This window comes from Pleurodeles waltl, chromosome 3_1, assembly GCF_031143425.1.
Source record: "Pleurodeles waltl isolate 20211129_DDA chromosome 3_1, aPleWal1.hap1.20221129, whole genome shotgun sequence".
Lineage (NCBI taxonomy): Eukaryota > Metazoa > Chordata > Amphibia > Caudata > Salamandridae > Pleurodeles > Pleurodeles waltl.
The window spans coordinates 762261758-762279817 of NC_090440.1; the positions used below are offsets into that span (position 1 = coordinate 762261758).

General features: G+C 43.5%; 1 protein-coding gene across 2 annotated transcripts in view; it reads right to left on the minus strand.

The window, feature by feature from the left end:
• Window positions 1–18060, minus strand: part of OVCH2 (ovochymase 2) — a 919743-nt gene that overhangs the window by 607766 nt on the left and 293917 nt on the right. For both annotated transcript variants that reach the window (XM_069223557.1, XM_069223556.1), the window contains exon 5: window positions 664–759. In XM_069223557.1, the coding sequence (XP_069079658.1) occupies window positions 664–759 (96 nt within the window). The remainder of the gene's footprint in view (window positions 1–663; window positions 760–18060) is intronic.

The following is an 18060-nucleotide window of genomic DNA, read 5'->3' on the forward strand; positions in this document are numbered from 1 at the left end:
TCTAACTCGGCAAAATGAGAGACCCGTTGCATTGCAAATGCTTGTTTGTTTTTACAAGGAGCAAGTGGCTACAAAGTGCTACACGACTTCTTGGTTTATTTTCTCCATATATGCACACTTCTTTAACATTTTTCCATTGAATTTACCATTTTAACATTACTGTCCGCCATGCTAAGACCGTAAATGAAAATAGCGGTCATGCATCACAACACACCCATGTGCATCAGCGGCCACCTTAAAGTGAGTTTCCTTTAATAGAAAACTCATTGCCAACTTGCTGGCCATGCATGTGCATGGTTTAGGCTTAAATCGCCGAGACCTATTGGCTTTGCCAGCGATTATACCTTTTTTCTTGTGTTCCTCCAGAAGACCTTTTATGGTACAGCTTTAATTTAGCACCATACTGCATATGATGTTGATGTGTGTTTAGAAAGTAAAAATACAAAAAGTTCTACAATGTAAATGTTTGAAACACATCAATATGATGTTATGTACTGATAAAGTAAGAGAGAAAGCCACAATTCGTTTCAAACCTGGGCAGAAAAGTAACATAAAGATCATAAACATAAAGTGCGAACAAAAGATTTAGCAGTGGTCAGATTCAAAGCTCTTTGACGTATATGTGGCAAGGATAAAATATGGGACATTAATGTGAAGGCTTACTTTCTGTCGTCCTTCCCCATCCATAGACAGAGCAAACAAGGCCTGGTTCAAATACTTCATCGAGCGCTGGTAGACACGCAGGCTGAACACTTGGACCTAAAATTTAAGACATGCATTTTTATTAATTTTTTTGAATCGATAACATAAATTGTGTTTTTAATGTAAATTATGTTTTTGTTACCAATTAGGTATTCGTGTTAAACTGACACGAGGGACCTAATTAACAAAACAAGGCTGTCATAGGCCCAATGCAGCTGCTGCGCTGAGTGTTTCCAAAATTTCGGACGAACTAACACTTTCCTGTACATCGAGGCACACCCTGCCTGCCCCACTGTCGTTTATTATAATGCTGTATTTGGCTTTCAGTGTTACGATAATGGGCTGGGAAAGAATGCGCAGGGCCCCAGGATGACAGACTTCCTTCAATGATGGCTTCAGCTTTCCTAGTGCAACAGCAATGGGAAACAATGGGCAGAATCATGGAGGCGACTGAGGCGAGCAGTCTTGCATAGCACACATGTGTGTCTGTTTTCATGTGAGGACGTTTTCCAAAATGCGTATAATTTAACTCGGAATTTCCCCATGTGGTGTAACATCGCACAGCTCGAAAACAGAGTAAAGCAAAAATGTATCACTGTTTCTGTTCTCTGCTGTCACCAGAGCATGTACTATCTTGGAGAAATGCAGAGTGAAATCTATGTGATTCAGAATGCACAACTGCATACAAATAGGTCCACTGCCTTTGCCCTGCACGGCCACACATCTTTCATGATACCTCAGGTAACATTTAGATGTGACCCCAGGTTGTTAAAGTAGCAGGGGTTTAAAGTTCATCAGCAGTGCTTTGTGATACTGACATTCCAAGAGCAACTATTTGCCCTGGTCCAAGGTCCATTGGTCCAAGCCCTACTGCTTCCACTTCCAACAGACTTAGCACATAAAGCTGCATCTCCAATTCAAGGGCAACGCACACTTTACAAATGCTTACTGTCTAGCTTTGGCAGGCATTTGCAATTTACTGCTTTGTATCCTCGAGATCAATCACGTAGCAGGGAAATAGACTTTCTTTGCCAATCTTTTCTTTGTGATTGTTCATAACATACGTTTGCACTGAGACTCAATCATTGCAAATAAGAGCTTTGGATTCACAAAGTCATTACACTTGTTCTCCGCCAACTTTGTAAGCAAAGGTCGTTTTGTCCATTTTCCCATGGTCTCTGCACTTATATAGAAGACTTCTGTGAATGATCAATGGTGTTGGTTACATCTTCCTTCTTACACAGTGTAAGAATATTCCATTCCACCTCTGGGAGTGCAGCAATCTTTTGTGGAAAATGTTATGAGGGTCTGGTCTTAACCCTATGCTGGCACCGGCAGTCAGCGTGCTCTGCTTTTCAGACCATTTGTGTTGTAATCAAAATATAAGCGGAGGCACCCAGTTTTGTGGAATGGAAACATCTTGGAAGGACACAGGTGGCGAGGAAATGCCAATTTCTTGCGTGTGTACTACACACTTGGAGACGGAGAAATATGACATTTCAAACGCGCCTTGCGCCATCCTGTAACTAGTGGGACATCCTTATCAAGAGGTTTGGTGAGTTGATGTCCTGCAAGTATCGTGCCACAACACCGATGCAGCCCTGACTGAATATCGATTCAGGGTAACGGGCCTGAGGCAATGCAGTAAATCTTAATTTTAATTGTCACAGAGACAGAGTTAAGGGGCTTGTGAAGGAGTTATTTTGAATAACGTGCTTGAACGCTTTACTGAAATGTTCGAACACACGTTCTGTTAAGAAAGCAACTCTGTGAATGTCGTCTCTATTAATGAAAGTATGAATATAAGAGCACTGAGCATAAATGATACAGAGACTTTTCTGACCTCTCATAGTGTGTGTGTTTTTGATATTAGCAGAACGCAAAAGCCACAGTGAAATAAGGACTCTGAGAGCGGCACTTTCAACTACAACTCCCAGGATGCCCCTGTGACTATATAATGCAGGCAAATGAGAATCATGTGTGCCTTCAAACGGAAACCACCTGAGGAAGACATGATGTTGAAACACGGTGTGGTGTTTGATAAGTTACTCTGTGAATAAATGGAATCTGCTATTTCGTACCTCTGGGAATGCAGCAATCTTTTGTGGAAAATGTTATGAGGGTCGTGGTCTTAACCCAATGCTGGCACAGGCCATAAGCATGCTCCGCTTTTCAGACCATTTGTGTTGCAATCAAAATATAAGTGGAGGCCCCCGGTTTTGTGGAATGGAAACATTTTGGAAGGACACAGGTGGCGAGGAAATACCAATTTCCTGCGTGTGTACTACACACTTGGAGACAGAGAAATATGAAACTTCAAATGCACCTTGCGCCATCCTGTAACTAGTGAGACATCCTTATTAAGAGGTTTGGTGAGTTGATGTCCTGCAAGTATCGTGCCCAAACACCGATGCAGCCCTAACTGAATATCGATTCAGGGTAAAGGGCCTGAGGCAATGCAGTAAATCTTAATTTTAATTGTCACAGAGACAGAGTTAAGGGGCTTGTGAAGGTGTTATTTTGAATAACGTGCCTGAACGCTTTACTGAAATGTTTGAACACACGTTCTGTTAAGAAAGTAACTCTATGTGAATGTCATCTCTATTAATGAAAGTGTGAATATAAGAGCACTGAGCATAAATGATGCAGAGACTTTTATGACCTCTCATAGTGTGTGTGTTTTTGATATTAGCCGAACGCAAAAGCCACAGTGAAATAAGGACTCTGAGAGCGGCACTTTGAACTACAACTCCCAGGATGCCCCTGTGACTATATAAGGCAGGCAAATGAGAATCATGTGTGCCTTTAAAACGGAAACCACCTGAGGAAGACATGATGTTGAAACGCGTTGTGGTGTTTGATAAGTTACTCTGTGAATAAATGGAATCTGCTATTTCGTACCTCTGGGAGTGCAGAAATCTTTTGTGGAAAATGTTATGAGGGTTGTGGTCTTAACCCAATGCTGGCACTGGCAGTCAGCATGCTCCGCTTTTCAGACCATTTGTGTTGCAATCAAAATATAAGTGGAGGCACCCGGTTTTGTGGAATGGAAACATCTTGGAAGGACACAAATGGCAAGGAAATACCAATTTCCTGCGTGTGTACTACACACTTGGAGACAGAGAAATATGACATTTCAAACGCGCCTTGCGCCATCCTGTAACTAGTGGGACATCCTTATCAAGAGGTTTGGTGAGTTGATGTCCTGCAAGTATCGTGCCACAACACCGATGCAGCCCTGACTGAATATCGTTTCAGGATGAAGGGCCTGAGGCAATGGAGTAAATCTTAATTTTAATTGTCACAGAGACAGAGTTAAGGGGCTTGTGAAGGTGTTATTTTGAATAAAAATGCCTGACCGCTCTACTGAAATGTTTGAACACACGTTCTGTTAAGAAAGTAACTCTATGTGAATGTCTCTATTAATGAAAGTATGAATATAAGAGCACTGAGCATAAATGATACAGAGACTTTTCTGACCTCTCATAGTGTGTGTGTTTTTGATATTAGCAGAACGCAAAAGCCACAGTGAAATAAGGACTCTGAGAGCGGCACTTTGAACTACAACTCCCAGGATGCCCCTGTGACTATATAATGCAGGCAAATGAGAATCATGTGTGCCTTCAAACGGAAACCACCTGAGGAAGACATGATGTTGAAACACGTTGTGGTGTTTGATAAGTTACTCTGTGAATAAATGGAATCTGCTATTTCGTACCTCTGGGAATGCAGCAATCTTTTGTGGAAAATGTTATGAGGGTCGTGGTCTTAACCCAATGCTGGCACAGGCCATCAGCGTGCTCCGCTTTTCAGACCATTTGTGTTGCAATCAAAATATAAGTGGAGGCACCTGGTTTTGTGGAATGGAAACATTTTGGAAGGACACAGGTGGCGAGGAAATACCAATTTCCTGCGTGTGTACTACACACTTGGAGACAGAGAAATATGAAACTTCAAACGCGCCTTGCGCCATCCTGTAACTAATGAGACATCCTTATTAAGAGGTTTGGTGAGTTGATGTCCTGCAAGTATCGTGCGCAAACACCGATGCAGCCCTGACTGAATATCGATTCAGGGTAAAGGGCCTGAGGCAATGCAGTAAATCTTAATTTTAATTGTCACAGAGACAGAGTTAAGGGGCTTGTGAAGGTGTTATTTTGAATAACGTGCCTGAACGCTTTACTGAAATGTTTGAACACACGTTCTGTTAAGAAAGTAACTCTATGTGAATGTCGTCTCTATTAATGAAAGTGTGAATATAAGAGCACTGAGCATAAATGATGCAGAGACTTTTATGACCTCTCATAGTGTGTGTGTTTTTGATGTTAGCAGAACGCAAAAGCCACAGTGAAATAAGGGCTCTGAGAGCGGCACTTTGAACTACAACTACCAGGATGCCCCTGTGACTATATAAGGCAGGCAAATGAGAATCATGTGTGCCTTTAAAACGGAAACCACCTGAGGAAGACATGATGTTGAAACGCGTTGTGGTGTTTGATAAGTTACTCTGTGAATAAATGGAATCGGCTATTTCGTACCTCTGGGAGTGCAGAAATCTTTTGTGGAAAATGTTATGAGGGTCGTGGTCTTAACCCTATGCTGGCACTGGCAGTCAGCATGCTCCGCTTTTCAGACCATTTGTGTTGCAATCAAAATATAAGTGGGGGCACCCGTTTTTGTGGAATGGAAACATCTTGGAAGGACACAAATGGCAAGGAAATACCAATTTCCTGCGTGTGTACTACACACTTGGAGACAGAGAAATATGACATTTTAAACGAGCCTTGCGCCATCCTGTAACTAGTGGAACATCCTTATCAAGAGGTTTGGTGAGTTGATGTCCTGCAAGTATCGTGCCACAACACCGATGCAGCCCTGACTGAATATCGTTTCAGGGTGAAGGGCCTGAGGCAATGCAGTAAATCTTAATTTTAATTGTCACAGAGACAGAGTTAAGGGGCTTGTGAAGGTGTTATTTGGAATAACATGCCTGAACGCTCTACTGAAATGTTTGAACACACGTTCTGTTAAGAAAGTAACTCTATGTGAATGTCTCTATTAATGAAAGTATGAATATAAGAGCACTGAGCATAAATGATACAGAGACTTTTCTGACCTCGCATAGTGTGTGTGTTTTTGATATTAGCAGAACGCAAAAGCCACAGTGAAATAAGGACTCTGAGAGCGGCACTTTCAATTACAACTCCCAGGATGCCCCTGTGACTATATATTGCAGGCAAATGAGAATCATGTGTGCCTTCAAACGGAAACCACCTGAGGAAGACATGATGTTGAAACACAGTGTGGTGTTTGATAAGTTACTCTGTGAATAAATGGAATCTGCTATTTCGTACCTCTGGGAATGCAGCAATCTTTTGTGGAAAATGTTATGAGGGTCGTGGTCTTAACCCAATGCTGGCAGAGGCCATCAGCGTGCTCCGCTTTTCAGACCATTTGTGTTGCAATCAAAATATAAGTGGAGGCACCTGGTTTTGTGGAATGGAAACATTTTGGAAGGACACAGGTGGCGAGGAAATACCAATTTCCTGCGTGTGTACTACACACTTGGAGACAGAGAAATATGAAACTTCAAATGCGCCTTGCGCCATCCTGTAACTAGTGAGACATCCTTATTAAGAGGTTTGGTGAGTTGATGTCCTGCAAGTATCGTGCGCAAACACCGATGCAGCCCTGACTGAATATCGATTCAGGGTAAAGGGCCTGAGGCAATGCAGTAAATCTTAATTTTAATTGTGACAGAGACAGAGTTAAGGGGCTTGTGAAGGTGTTATTTTGAATAATGTGCCTGAACGCTTTACTGAAATGTTTGAACACACGTTCTGTTAAGAAAGTAACTCTATGTGAATGTCGTCTCTTTTAATGAAAGTGTGAATATAAGAGCACTGAGCATAAATGATGCAGAGACTTTTATGACCTCTCATAGTGTGTGTGTTTTTGACATTAACAGAACACAAAAGCCACAGTGAAATAAGGATTCTGAGAGCGGCACTTTGAACTACAACTCCCAGGATGCCCCTGTGACTATATAAGGCAGGCAAATGAGAATCATGTGTGCCTTTAAAACAGAAACCACCTGAGGAAGACATGATGTTGAAACGCGTTGTGGTGTTTGATAAGTTACTCTGTGAATAAATGGAATCTGCTATTTCGTACCTCTGGGAGTGCAGCAATCTTTTGTGGGAAAAAAAAAATATATATATATATATACATATATATATATATATATATATATATATATATATATATATATTCCACAACAAATCACTTCTTAAAAAGAAGAGAAAGTTACAGCCACTCGTGTCACTAAAAGTAAATTTAATGTGGCAGAATAAACAAAACAGCTGACAAAAAAACTCTCTAACGCGTTTCAGGAGGCAAAGCTCCCTTGTTCACAGAGATGTTTTCAGCCCCCATTTCCCTCTCTATTTTACATACTACCAAGAGCAATAACATAAAAAACGGACTAAATTTCCTTTACAGAATAATGGCTGCCATCTTTAAATGTACCACTAGTACCATTAACATAATCACTAATAAACATGAAAATCAACCTTATTCACTGAATTCTCCATATAATTGTAATCCACTTATATATTTTTTATATATTTTTATATCTAATATCACTTCCCGTGTACTTATAACAGTTGACTTTATATATATTCCCCAAACATTACTTGTGACTTTTTATCAATCGATCATTCAATCAATCAGGAATTTGTAAAGCACACTACTCACCCTTGAGGGTCTCAAGGCGCTGAGGAAAGGGGGTGGAGAAAGTGGGGGTGCTGCTCGAACAGCCAGGTCTTGAGAAGTTTCATGAAGGTAAGGAGGTCTTTGGTCTGGCGGAGGTGGGTGGGAAGAGTGTTTCACGTTTTGGCAGTGAGGTGCGAGAATAATCTTCTGCTAGTTGTAGTTCTGCAGACGCGTGGGACGGTTGCGAGGGCGAGGTCAGCGGAGCAGAGATGCTGAGTTGGGGTGTAGAAGGAGAGCCGTCTGTTGAGGTATTCTGGACCAGTGTTGTGCAGTGCTATGTGAGCGTGGGTGAGGAGTTTGAAGGTGATTCTCTTGTTGATTGGGGGCCAGTGCAGGTTTCTCAGGTGGTCTGCGATGTGGCAGTGGCGGGGGATGTCCAGGATGAGGTGTGCAGAGGCGTTTTGGAAGTGTTGCAGCCTCTTCTGGAGTTTGGCCGTGGTTCCTGCATAGAGGGCATTACCGTAGTCCAGTTTGCTGCTTACATGGGCTTGGGTGACTGTTCTTCTATCAATGGTTTCAGGGCTAACAAAAAAAGTGTTTGCACCCTAAACTGAAAAAGATGTTTTTAATATATGAGGAGGCGTGAGTTATAGTTACCTTAGAGCACGAGTTATAGTTACTTGAAAGAACTCTGACTATGACTGCTGAATTTCTATGGTTTTGTGCAAGTAAATTCAGAACTATAACATCCCTGCAACCTCTATTTTTTAAAGTGAATTATATATATATATATATATATATATATATATGTATATATATATATATATATTTATATATATATATACTTTTAGTTTTCATCATATCCTTTATTTTGACACATGCCATTAATGTACAAATACAAATAAGCAATATTAAAAATCACAATTAAAACAAGCTAGCATCAATAAATTACATAAAATACAAATACATTTAAAGCTAAAGGAAGCAGGGTCATAATAAATTCATAAAAAGATAAGTGAACTTTATAGATCGCTAAAAAAGATGAGACGGCCACCACAAGTCATAAAACGATATTCCTGTGCCGAATGCCTACATATTTAATAAGAACTGGAAAACTGCAAAGACAACTGGTTGTGTTGTAACAGTCATTAATAGTCTTATAGTCTCTGGACCCAAAATTCCGGCACAATGGCAAAAGCCACCTCACCCTATAAGCATGATACATGGAACAAAAGATGAAAATATGCTTAAAAGAGCAAAAGGGGCAATACGGGTCGAGATCAGAGCCTGATTGATACCATTTAGCAGTTACTGTACGCAAGGGCAGAGTCCCTAATAGCAATTTCCCATACAATGACCTTGCTAAAGGTGGCTCGATCTCGTCCATGTAACCTTCCATTTTCAAATCATCTGTATGTTCAATAAAGTGAGCAATAACTGACTCCTCTCCCACACCTAAATAATCTATCATCCATGTACCACCAATAAGCCCCCTTAAACTCACATTTAGAGAGTACATAAGCACTCACTGAAGTTGTCTAAAGCTCCCCATGTCCAATTTCGATGAGGTGGTTTTAAGTAAACTGAAATAAGTACCTGGTGGGACTCCAAGTCCCAGGCTCCTTCTTGTTGCTGCCTGCTCCCCCCCACCTGGGGCCACTTTGCTTTGATCGCGGGCGTTATAAAGGGCACTGCGCAATACCGCTCCTGGTTGCTGCCATAAGAGCCTGGTGGGACTCCAAGTCCCAGGCTCCTTCTTGTTGCTGCCTGCTCCCCCCCACCTGGGGCCACTTTGCTTTGATCGCGGCTGTCAGAGACCGAAGGAGGCCGGGCTGGGCACCCCCTCTGGCCCCTAAGGTACGCTACTAGTCTACTTAGTGCTGGGAAGCACTTTTAAAACTCTTTTTTTTGCATCGTTTTTGTAGCTGTAATCCTCAATGGGGAAGCTTAAGGCGAAAGGCAGCCCGCACTGGGCTCTGCAAAATCTAAAATACTCAAAACTAATAAAGCAACGTTACCACACACCAACTGTGTTGCTAAGGAAATAGATGATTTGATTGAAGAAGTTGAACAGATCTTAAGTAATAAGGAGAGGGTCCGACGAAAGGAGCCGAAATCTGGTACCCTCATCCCGTTTTTGACCTCAAGTTCGTGTACTGCCCCCAAATCGCAAACTGTTACTTCACCTCATCAGGTGTCAGCTCTCCAAGGCCCTACTAATATTGGCAGTTCTTCTTCTCTATCTGCACCTCATCTTGATCCTGAAGTACCAAACGACAATGTTACATACTTCACAATTCCTTGTTCTAACCGTTTTTCCTCTCTGGCCCCCCAAGTTCTGGAAAATCCTCTATTAATTTCCACGACTTTGTCACATACGGAGAGTGTTCCTTTACTAAATGACTTGCCAGCACTGGTGTTTAGCCTTAAGAGTGAAATAGGTGAGCTGAAATCTTTATTGCTTGAAATCACTACTCTTCTCAAAAGCAAATTTCTTCTCCCTATCGGTGAGCCCAAGCCAAACTCTACAACACCCAAACACTCATATGTAAAAATTGTTTCCTCAACTGAGCCCCTGCCACCGCCAATAAGCGCAGCAGCCCTTATGGAAGGGCAGCGTTCTTATAGCCAGCATATGTCCTCTTTCGAACGCAATATTCCTCCTTCTTCTAATGTCCCTCTTAAATGGGACACTACTAAAGCTCCCCGCCAAAATTTTAATCCAACTAAGAACAACTATATATATATGTGTAATGTTCCACCTTTGCCCCCAAATACACGGGAAGATAAAGCCTCACTAGCCAATAAGGCCTCGCATTGGCTAATACACGTTAGAGGTTGTGGCTCAGTCATCCATGATGACATTTTATCTGCTGAATGAGCAAATGGTCTTCCTGGCTGTCGAGACTCCATAAAACTCAATTTAAAAAACCCTCATCTGGTAACAGGTCTTTTAGATATGGAAGCACGCAACACAAATAGGAAGTCATCTGCTATTTTTCTCAGCGCCAGTCGCCCCACTGTTGGTCACATGAAGCCGAACTTCCCCTCTAGAACAGCCAACTGGGTCTCGAGCCGTTCTACAGACCATCGAGATTTCAGGCCATCAGGCCCAAAAAGGTGTATCATCTGACCCTGCCCCAATGACCAGCTCCGGTCTTACTTTTAGTGGCCAACCAGCATGCGATTTCGATCTCCAGGTTGCCACCTCTGACATTGATTGACTATACTCCACTAATTCCTGCGTCTCCATTCCTAGCTCAGACCGACGGGCTACAGGTTCCTCACTCCACCTAGTCCAGGTGTTGTTCCTTCTTTGGATTCACAACTTGTTAACATCAATAATTTTACAAACCTGCTTATGGAGAAGCTTATTGACAGCGACCTTCCAGATGACACCCTCGTGAAATCAAGCTGCTTTATTGCCCAGACACCAGCAAAACTTTTGTCCTGGAATGTGGCTGGCATCAATGGCAAACTCGCAGACACCGAGTGGGGGGCATTTGTTGAAAATTTTAATGTATGTATGTTCCAGGAAACTTGGGCCAAACACTGCACATATAGACAGGGGTTTAGTTCTTTTTTTAAACCGGCTAAGCCGTCTTTAGCAGGCAGGGCAGTAGGGGGCTTATGTACCTGGGTAAAATCGACAGAGGTGGGAGGAATAAAGGAGATATATGTGGACTCCCATGATATTTTGGCTATTGCTATCCAACCAATCTCAGGCTCCCCCGTTCTCTGTGTAAATATTTATAGTAGGCCGGGACCCTCTAACCATTGCTCTAGTATTATCGAGCTATTAAACACTCTAATCTCAGACTTCCGTCTTAAATATCACATTATAATAGCAGGGGATTTTAATGTCCAACTTGAATTTAATTTAGACCTTATAGAGGTTATGCAGCCTGAAGATAGTGTATGGAACATTCCTCCCCATTCCACCCAGCAAAACTCATACAAACCTTGCGTTAGGGCTACGCAGTTAATATATCTTATGATATTACATGGTCTCCGTCTTGGCAATGGCCGTTTTCCAGCTGACACTCCTGCAAGACCAACTTTTTTTAGGGGTCCTTATAGTAATAAACTAGATTACATTTTTTTTTATTTAAGAGTTTGGCACCACATACTACATGTGGATGTGGGTAATCCACATACTAGTGATCATGCCCCTCTACAGATTACGTATAAGAGATCTCTCCTAGCAGGAGCCGTATTTCTTTCTGCTTCTCCTGTTGTTATGGAGTTGTCTAGCAACAGCAGCACAGTAAGATGGGACTCTTTTGAGAGATCGAACAAGCTCCGAGAAAAACTGTGTGCTTTAATTTCTTCTCAACAGTTATTTGACCATAGTCTTACTTTTTCTCCAATCGAAGTTACGTCCCTCTTCGCTACCCTGAAAGAGTTGTTTTCTAAACGTGCAAGGCCGCTGACTAACTCTTGTCCCCAACCCTGCTCCAAATGGTATAACAAGAGGTGTAGAGAAGCTAAAAAATACCCTGGTTAGTGTTTTAAGGTCAAAGGACAGACTTGGTATTATTAATGCTAGACATAATTATGCTTTCATATGTAATAAGAGCAAACATGAGCATGAAGAGGAGCTCTGGAGTGACCTATTTGAGGCAGCTAGGACTCACGACTCCAAACGATTTTGGTTTCTGGTATCTCGCAGTGATCAGAACCGAGCCCCCTATTTGGAGTCTCATATTACTCCTGATGCCTGGCTTTCCCATTTCAAAGAACTGTACGGCTCTCCACTGGACCTCGATGCCCCAAATTTGGGACAGCCGATAACATCTCACTCGCCCGCGTCCTCTTTGCCTCTCTTTACATTGAATGAAACTGCGCAGGCCATCACTGCCCAAAAAGCAGCGAAGGCCCCTGGGTCAGATGGGATACCCTCCGATATGTTTAAAGCGGACCAGAACACCTGGAGCCCGTATATTAACAGGCTCTCTAATGCCATTTTGACTACCAGATCCTATCCTGACTCATGGAAAGAGACAATCATTGTGCCTATTTATAAGAAAGGAGAGAGGAATTCCCCGGGAAACTACAGACCCATCAGCCTCCTCGACAATCTCCAAAAAATATTTTGCCATACAATGTTGAGTAGACTGAGTAAATGGATAGTGGAAAACCAAATTTTAACCCACCTCCAAGCGGGCTTTAGAGAAAAAATCAGCACAATAGACCAGATATTCCGCTTCATTTCTATTAAATGGAAAGTTGTTGATGTGAATTCAGTCCACCTATTTGTAGCATTTGTTGACCTAAAATCAGCTTTTGATTTGGTACCCCGCAATAAATTGTGGGAGGTCTTGTCTAAAACGGGAGTCCCTTGCCCTATTTTAAATATCATCAGAGATCTCTACACTGGTAATTATGGTAGAATCAGATGGGGTCGGCAAGGGGAACTAACTGAAAAATTTCCCACTGCTCGTGGCGTGAGGCAAGGCTGTGTACTCGCCCCTACCTTATTTCTCCTTTTCATAAATGCATGCATTCCGTATCTTATGGAGTGCTCCAATGATGCCCCGAAATTAGGAGGGCAGAAGATTCCCTGCCTCCTATTTGCTGATGATACCTTGTTGATATCCCAAACAGCCACAGGTCTCTCAACCCTGCTTTCGAGATTCGTGGCCTTTTGTAACGACCACGGCCTGGAAATCAATCGATTAAAAACTAAGGGGGTCATTCAGACCCTGGCGGGCGGCGGGAGCCGCCCGCCTGGAGGCAACCGCCATATGGCCGCTCCGCGGTCGAAAGACCGCGGAGGCCATTCTGGCTTTCCCGCTGGGCTGGCAGGCGACCGCCAGAAGGCCGCCCGCCAGCCCAGCGGGACACCCCTTCCCACGAGGAAGCCGGCTCCGAATGGAGCCGGCGGAGTGGGAAGGTGCGACGGGTGCAGTTGCACCCGTCGCGAATTCCAGTGTCTGCTGAGCAGACACTGGAATTCAAAGTGGGGCCCTCTTATGGGGGCCCCATGACACCCCTCACCGCCATCCTGTTTCTGGCGGTCGGAACCGCCAGGAACAGGATGGCGGTGAGGGGGTCGGAATCCCCCACGGCGGCGCAGCAAGCTGCGCCGCCGTGGGGGATTCCCAGGGCAGCGGAAAACCGGCGGGAGACCGCCGGTTTTCCTGGTCTGACCGCGGCCAAACCACCGCGGTCAGAATGCCCTGCGGGGCACCGCCAGCCTGTTGGCGGTGCTCCCGCATCCCCGGCCCCGGCGGTCCTTGACCGCCGGGGTCGGAATGACCCCCTAAGTGTATGGTGTTTGGGGATAAAAAAGGTAGGATGCGGCTTGGAAAGAGTTGGCGATTTTGAATATCTAGGCCTGAAACTAGAAGACTCGCACAAGTGGCATTTTCATCTTCAGAAAGCAAATTTCCGTTTGAAACAACGGACGAGTGGTATTGTAAGATTTGCAGCTAGATCTCCTAGCTTTGCCGTGACACCCGCAATCGAAATCTACAAATTACAAGCAAGGGGGGGAGCCCTTTATGGAGCCGAACTGTGGGGCCACTGTAATTTAGATGATTTGACAAAGGTGGAAAACTCTTTTTTAAGGTCCTTGTTAAGAGTTCCTTCCAGTACCCCAATGCTTCCTATTCGAATGGACCTAAATTTGCCTCCTATTTGCCAGATTGCTGCTCTCAGGCCTTTGTTGTTTTGGATCCGTTTATGGTCATTAGACTCTCTTATTCCCTACAGATGTGGGCTAGTTAACCTGATGGCCAATAATACTAGTTCAAAAATCAAGTGGTGTGCGTACGTAGAAAGGATTTTCACACTACTTGGCTTGGGGTCTTATTGGAAGGATCCGCTATCTATTCCAAAAAATGCAACACAGATATTAAAGGATGCATTTTGGCTCCATGTGCATCTTTCACAATTGTCTGTTGTTTCACCATCTTCCATGACGGGCAGTTTCTTACAAATTAAATGCCATTATGAATCTGCGCAATATATGGACATAGTTCTCTCTCCATGTGCACGTGCATTGTATATTAGATTTAGGATAGGCTCTCTCCCTTTGCACATTCTAACATATAAATGGGCCAACACTAGCTGCACTTTGAAGATGTGCCCAATGGGCTGTGCCAGGGAAGAATCTATAACCCATGTCCTTTTTCAATGTCCTGCATATTATAATCAGAGAGTTCGTTGGATTATTCCCTTGTGTAGGAAAATGGGTTTTAAGAACTGTCCACTGGCTTTGAGAATTTTTTAATCTGATCCATCCGTTCTAGTGGCTTGCTGTCTGGCAAAATATTTAGATTCCATCTGGCACTGTAGACTGAACATGCTTAAAAAAATAGAGGTAAACTTAACTATAGACGTGGGGAGTGGCTGTTGATGAACTCACTCGTGAATTTTAATGTAGGCACCTATTACTTTTTATCGCTTAAAGTATTTTTATGTCTAGATATTTTTCATATTTTTTTTAAATAGAAATGTCTTATTATATGTGATACGTCTGGCTAAGCTTGTATCTGATTCTTGATACTCATTATGCAAAATTTTGCATTCTTATATGATCTTATAATATGGTTTGAATTTTTAAAGGGAAACTTTTTATGTTTAATATATACACTTTTATTGTCTAAAGTATTTTTTATGCTTAGATATTTTTATACTTTCAAATAGAAATGTTCTATTTTTTGTGACATGTTCGGTTAGGCTTGTATTTGAATCTTGATATCTTGCACTATTATACGATCTTATAATACGGTATGAATTTCCAGAGGGAAAACCCTCATGTTTAATATTTTTTTATGTAGTCCAACCTTTTATGTTTGAAACTTTTTGTACACAACTTGCTGTTTTGCAAAACTGTGAATTATGGTGTGCTTTTATGGTATTTATACGAACGAACGAAACCAAGATATCTTGGTGGTGCCTGGTAACCTCAAGATTTCCTCCAGCCCCTGGCAAAATGTCAACAAATTGGGAGAAGCCCATACAGGAGGAGGCTAGTTCTAGCCTCTGGGGAACAAGAGAGATGCTAGATGCAAGATTAACTTTTAGTTCTATTTCTACTTTTACTTTTAATAATACAAATACACTTTTACTTCAAACATGACCCCCCCTTTCTTTTTGTGATTTCCTATTCATTACATTTTCCTTTTCTCACACAGCAATTGGTGATTTGAAATGTTTTTCAAGAGGCATGCAGCACCAAAAAACTCAATTAACAAAAAAATTGAACTGAAATACCCAGAAATACAACAGACTAAATACCTACGATAACCCCCTCATTGGCTTCTCCTCCTCCCAGATCTTGCACATGAGGGTGTGTCCCTCCCCCTGCAGGCGTAGCACATCTGTATTGCTTCTATTTTTATTTATTTAATGTTAACTATCCCCTTTCACCGCACCTCCTCTTGTTTTTGTTACTGTTCTGATGGATCGATTATCAAAGCGGTAAGCATATTTCTCTCCTTGCATTTATTTATAAAAAAGGCTTACATGTTGCTCTGCAGTCCCCGTCTGCTTTCGGTGGGGAACCGCTTCGCTTATTGGGCAGTTCTGTATCACTATATCGGCCTGGGACATGCTCCCTGTTCATTTGCAGAGCTGGGGCAGGGAGGTGAGCTGCATCCTGGGCCAGGTAGTTTGGGAGACAAGTGTGTGGCATCCTGAGCCACAGCCGGTGTGTTTATGAGTGTGTCAAGTGGGGGAAGGTGGCAGATGTTATTGGGAAACCAGATCTTGTAGGAAGTGATCTGATTGATTGGTAACACTGTTTAAAAAGGAAATACATGCTGCTTTTAGTGCTTTGTACCTTTCCTGTAAGGAGTTATGTTAAAGTGAGTGAAGAAGCAAAGAAATCTTCGGCCCTCGGAACATGGGGAATCTGATGAGGAGTTGCTGCATATTTCTAGAGAGGACCTGCAATCCTTCACTAAGCAGTCTGTGGATATGGCCATAGTTCCTGGAACAATATAATTCTGTGAACAGAGATACTTTACCATTGCATGATATTTTCCAGTCTCTCATCTGTAGAAAATGGAAAGACATTGCTAAGCCTGCCTCATCCAGTCCTCACTTCCTCGGCAAATGTTATGTATTGGAGGGGTTTGGGGATCAGTTTCTACAGAATGCTAAGATTAACACAATTATGGCTGCTATGTCGTCTTCATCCTTTTTGGCGTCAGACGATTTCTTGAGTGATAATGTGGATAAGAAGGTGAAATCTGCCTTAAAGAGAGCCTATGCAGCCTTAAACTATGGTAGCTGCGCAAACACCTAAGCGGCATATGCCACTCGACTCTTCTTAAGGATTTTCATGATCTATTTGATCAGTGCTGGTGACTTTCGACCGCTGGCCCCGCCCCACCAAGAGGACTCCGCCACCTGTATTACGAGCAGTAATACAGCCTGGTGGTGTCCTGATGGTGGGGCGCTGCTGGCGGTGGGAGCGCCGGGTCCCATCCCCTCAAGGAGGAGCACCTTATCGGACGAGGTGAGTGTCCTCCACAAGGGGAGGGGGTGGGGTGTGTGAATGGATGTGTGTGAGTGTGTGTATGCGTGTCATGAATGGGGGCGTGGGAGGGGTGTGTTTGTGCATCCATGCATGTGTGCCTGTGTAAATGGGGTGATGGAGATGCGTGTGTGGGTGAATATGAATGCTGGGTCGCGGTGCATGTGCATGCATGTAGACAGGGGTGGGGGTTGTGTGTGTATGTATGTTGAGAAAAGGAGGTGGGTGGGGGATGGAGTGTGTATGCGTGTCAATGGGGGTGAATGTAGTGAGTGCATGTGTGAGTGGAAGTGTTGTGCATGTGTGCGTGAATGGATTTGGAGGGGTGTTGCATGTGTGTATGTATGTGCGTGTGAGTGTAAGGGTGTTGTGAGTGCCAGTGAGTGAGTGTCAGGTGTGCGTGTCTGTGGGTGCGTGTGGGTGAGTACCTTTATGTCAGGGTGTGGGGGGTAAGTACGGGAACCGGGGGTGGGGGTTCACTACTAGGATCAGGGGTTCTCTTCTGGGAGCAGGGGGTGGGGGGATTACTGGGGGTTTGGGGATGTGTGGGGTGGGCATGTTGTAAGGGAAGAGGGGGTCTTGGGTAAATAGGGGGTTGGGGGAGTCATCGACAGGCGACAGTAATGCAAATTCCTGTCACTGGTAGCCTTTCCACCAGGGATTTTGTGACGGTGCTACCGCTACGAACCCTTGGCGGAAAGGGGACTCGTGACACCTCTGATGGTATTGGGTGGAACGCCAGGTTGGAGTTGCTCATCTCCGGCCCCGCGGGTCCAACAACCCTGGCGGTAGGAACGGGTAGGTGGTGGTTTGGCACAGGCCAAACTGCCACATGTAATCTGGCGGTCTTCACCGCCAGCCAGTCAGCAGTGAAGTCTGTCACTGCGGACCTGGCGTTCAAAGACCACCAGGGTCAGAATGACCACCTCAGTGTATGACAGTTTATGGGCTTCAACTTCTGCAGCATGAGCCTTTATTGCAGGAAGTAGGATTCTGTGGTGAACACCATGGAAATAAGAACCTAATCGAGATCACTCATTTATAATCTGCCCTTCTTAGGTCCAAAGTTGTTTGGTCCTGAGTTGAAAGAAATGGTGGAAAAAGCAGCAGAGATAAAACCATTACAAAATGTACCTGATAAGAAGCAGTTTTGG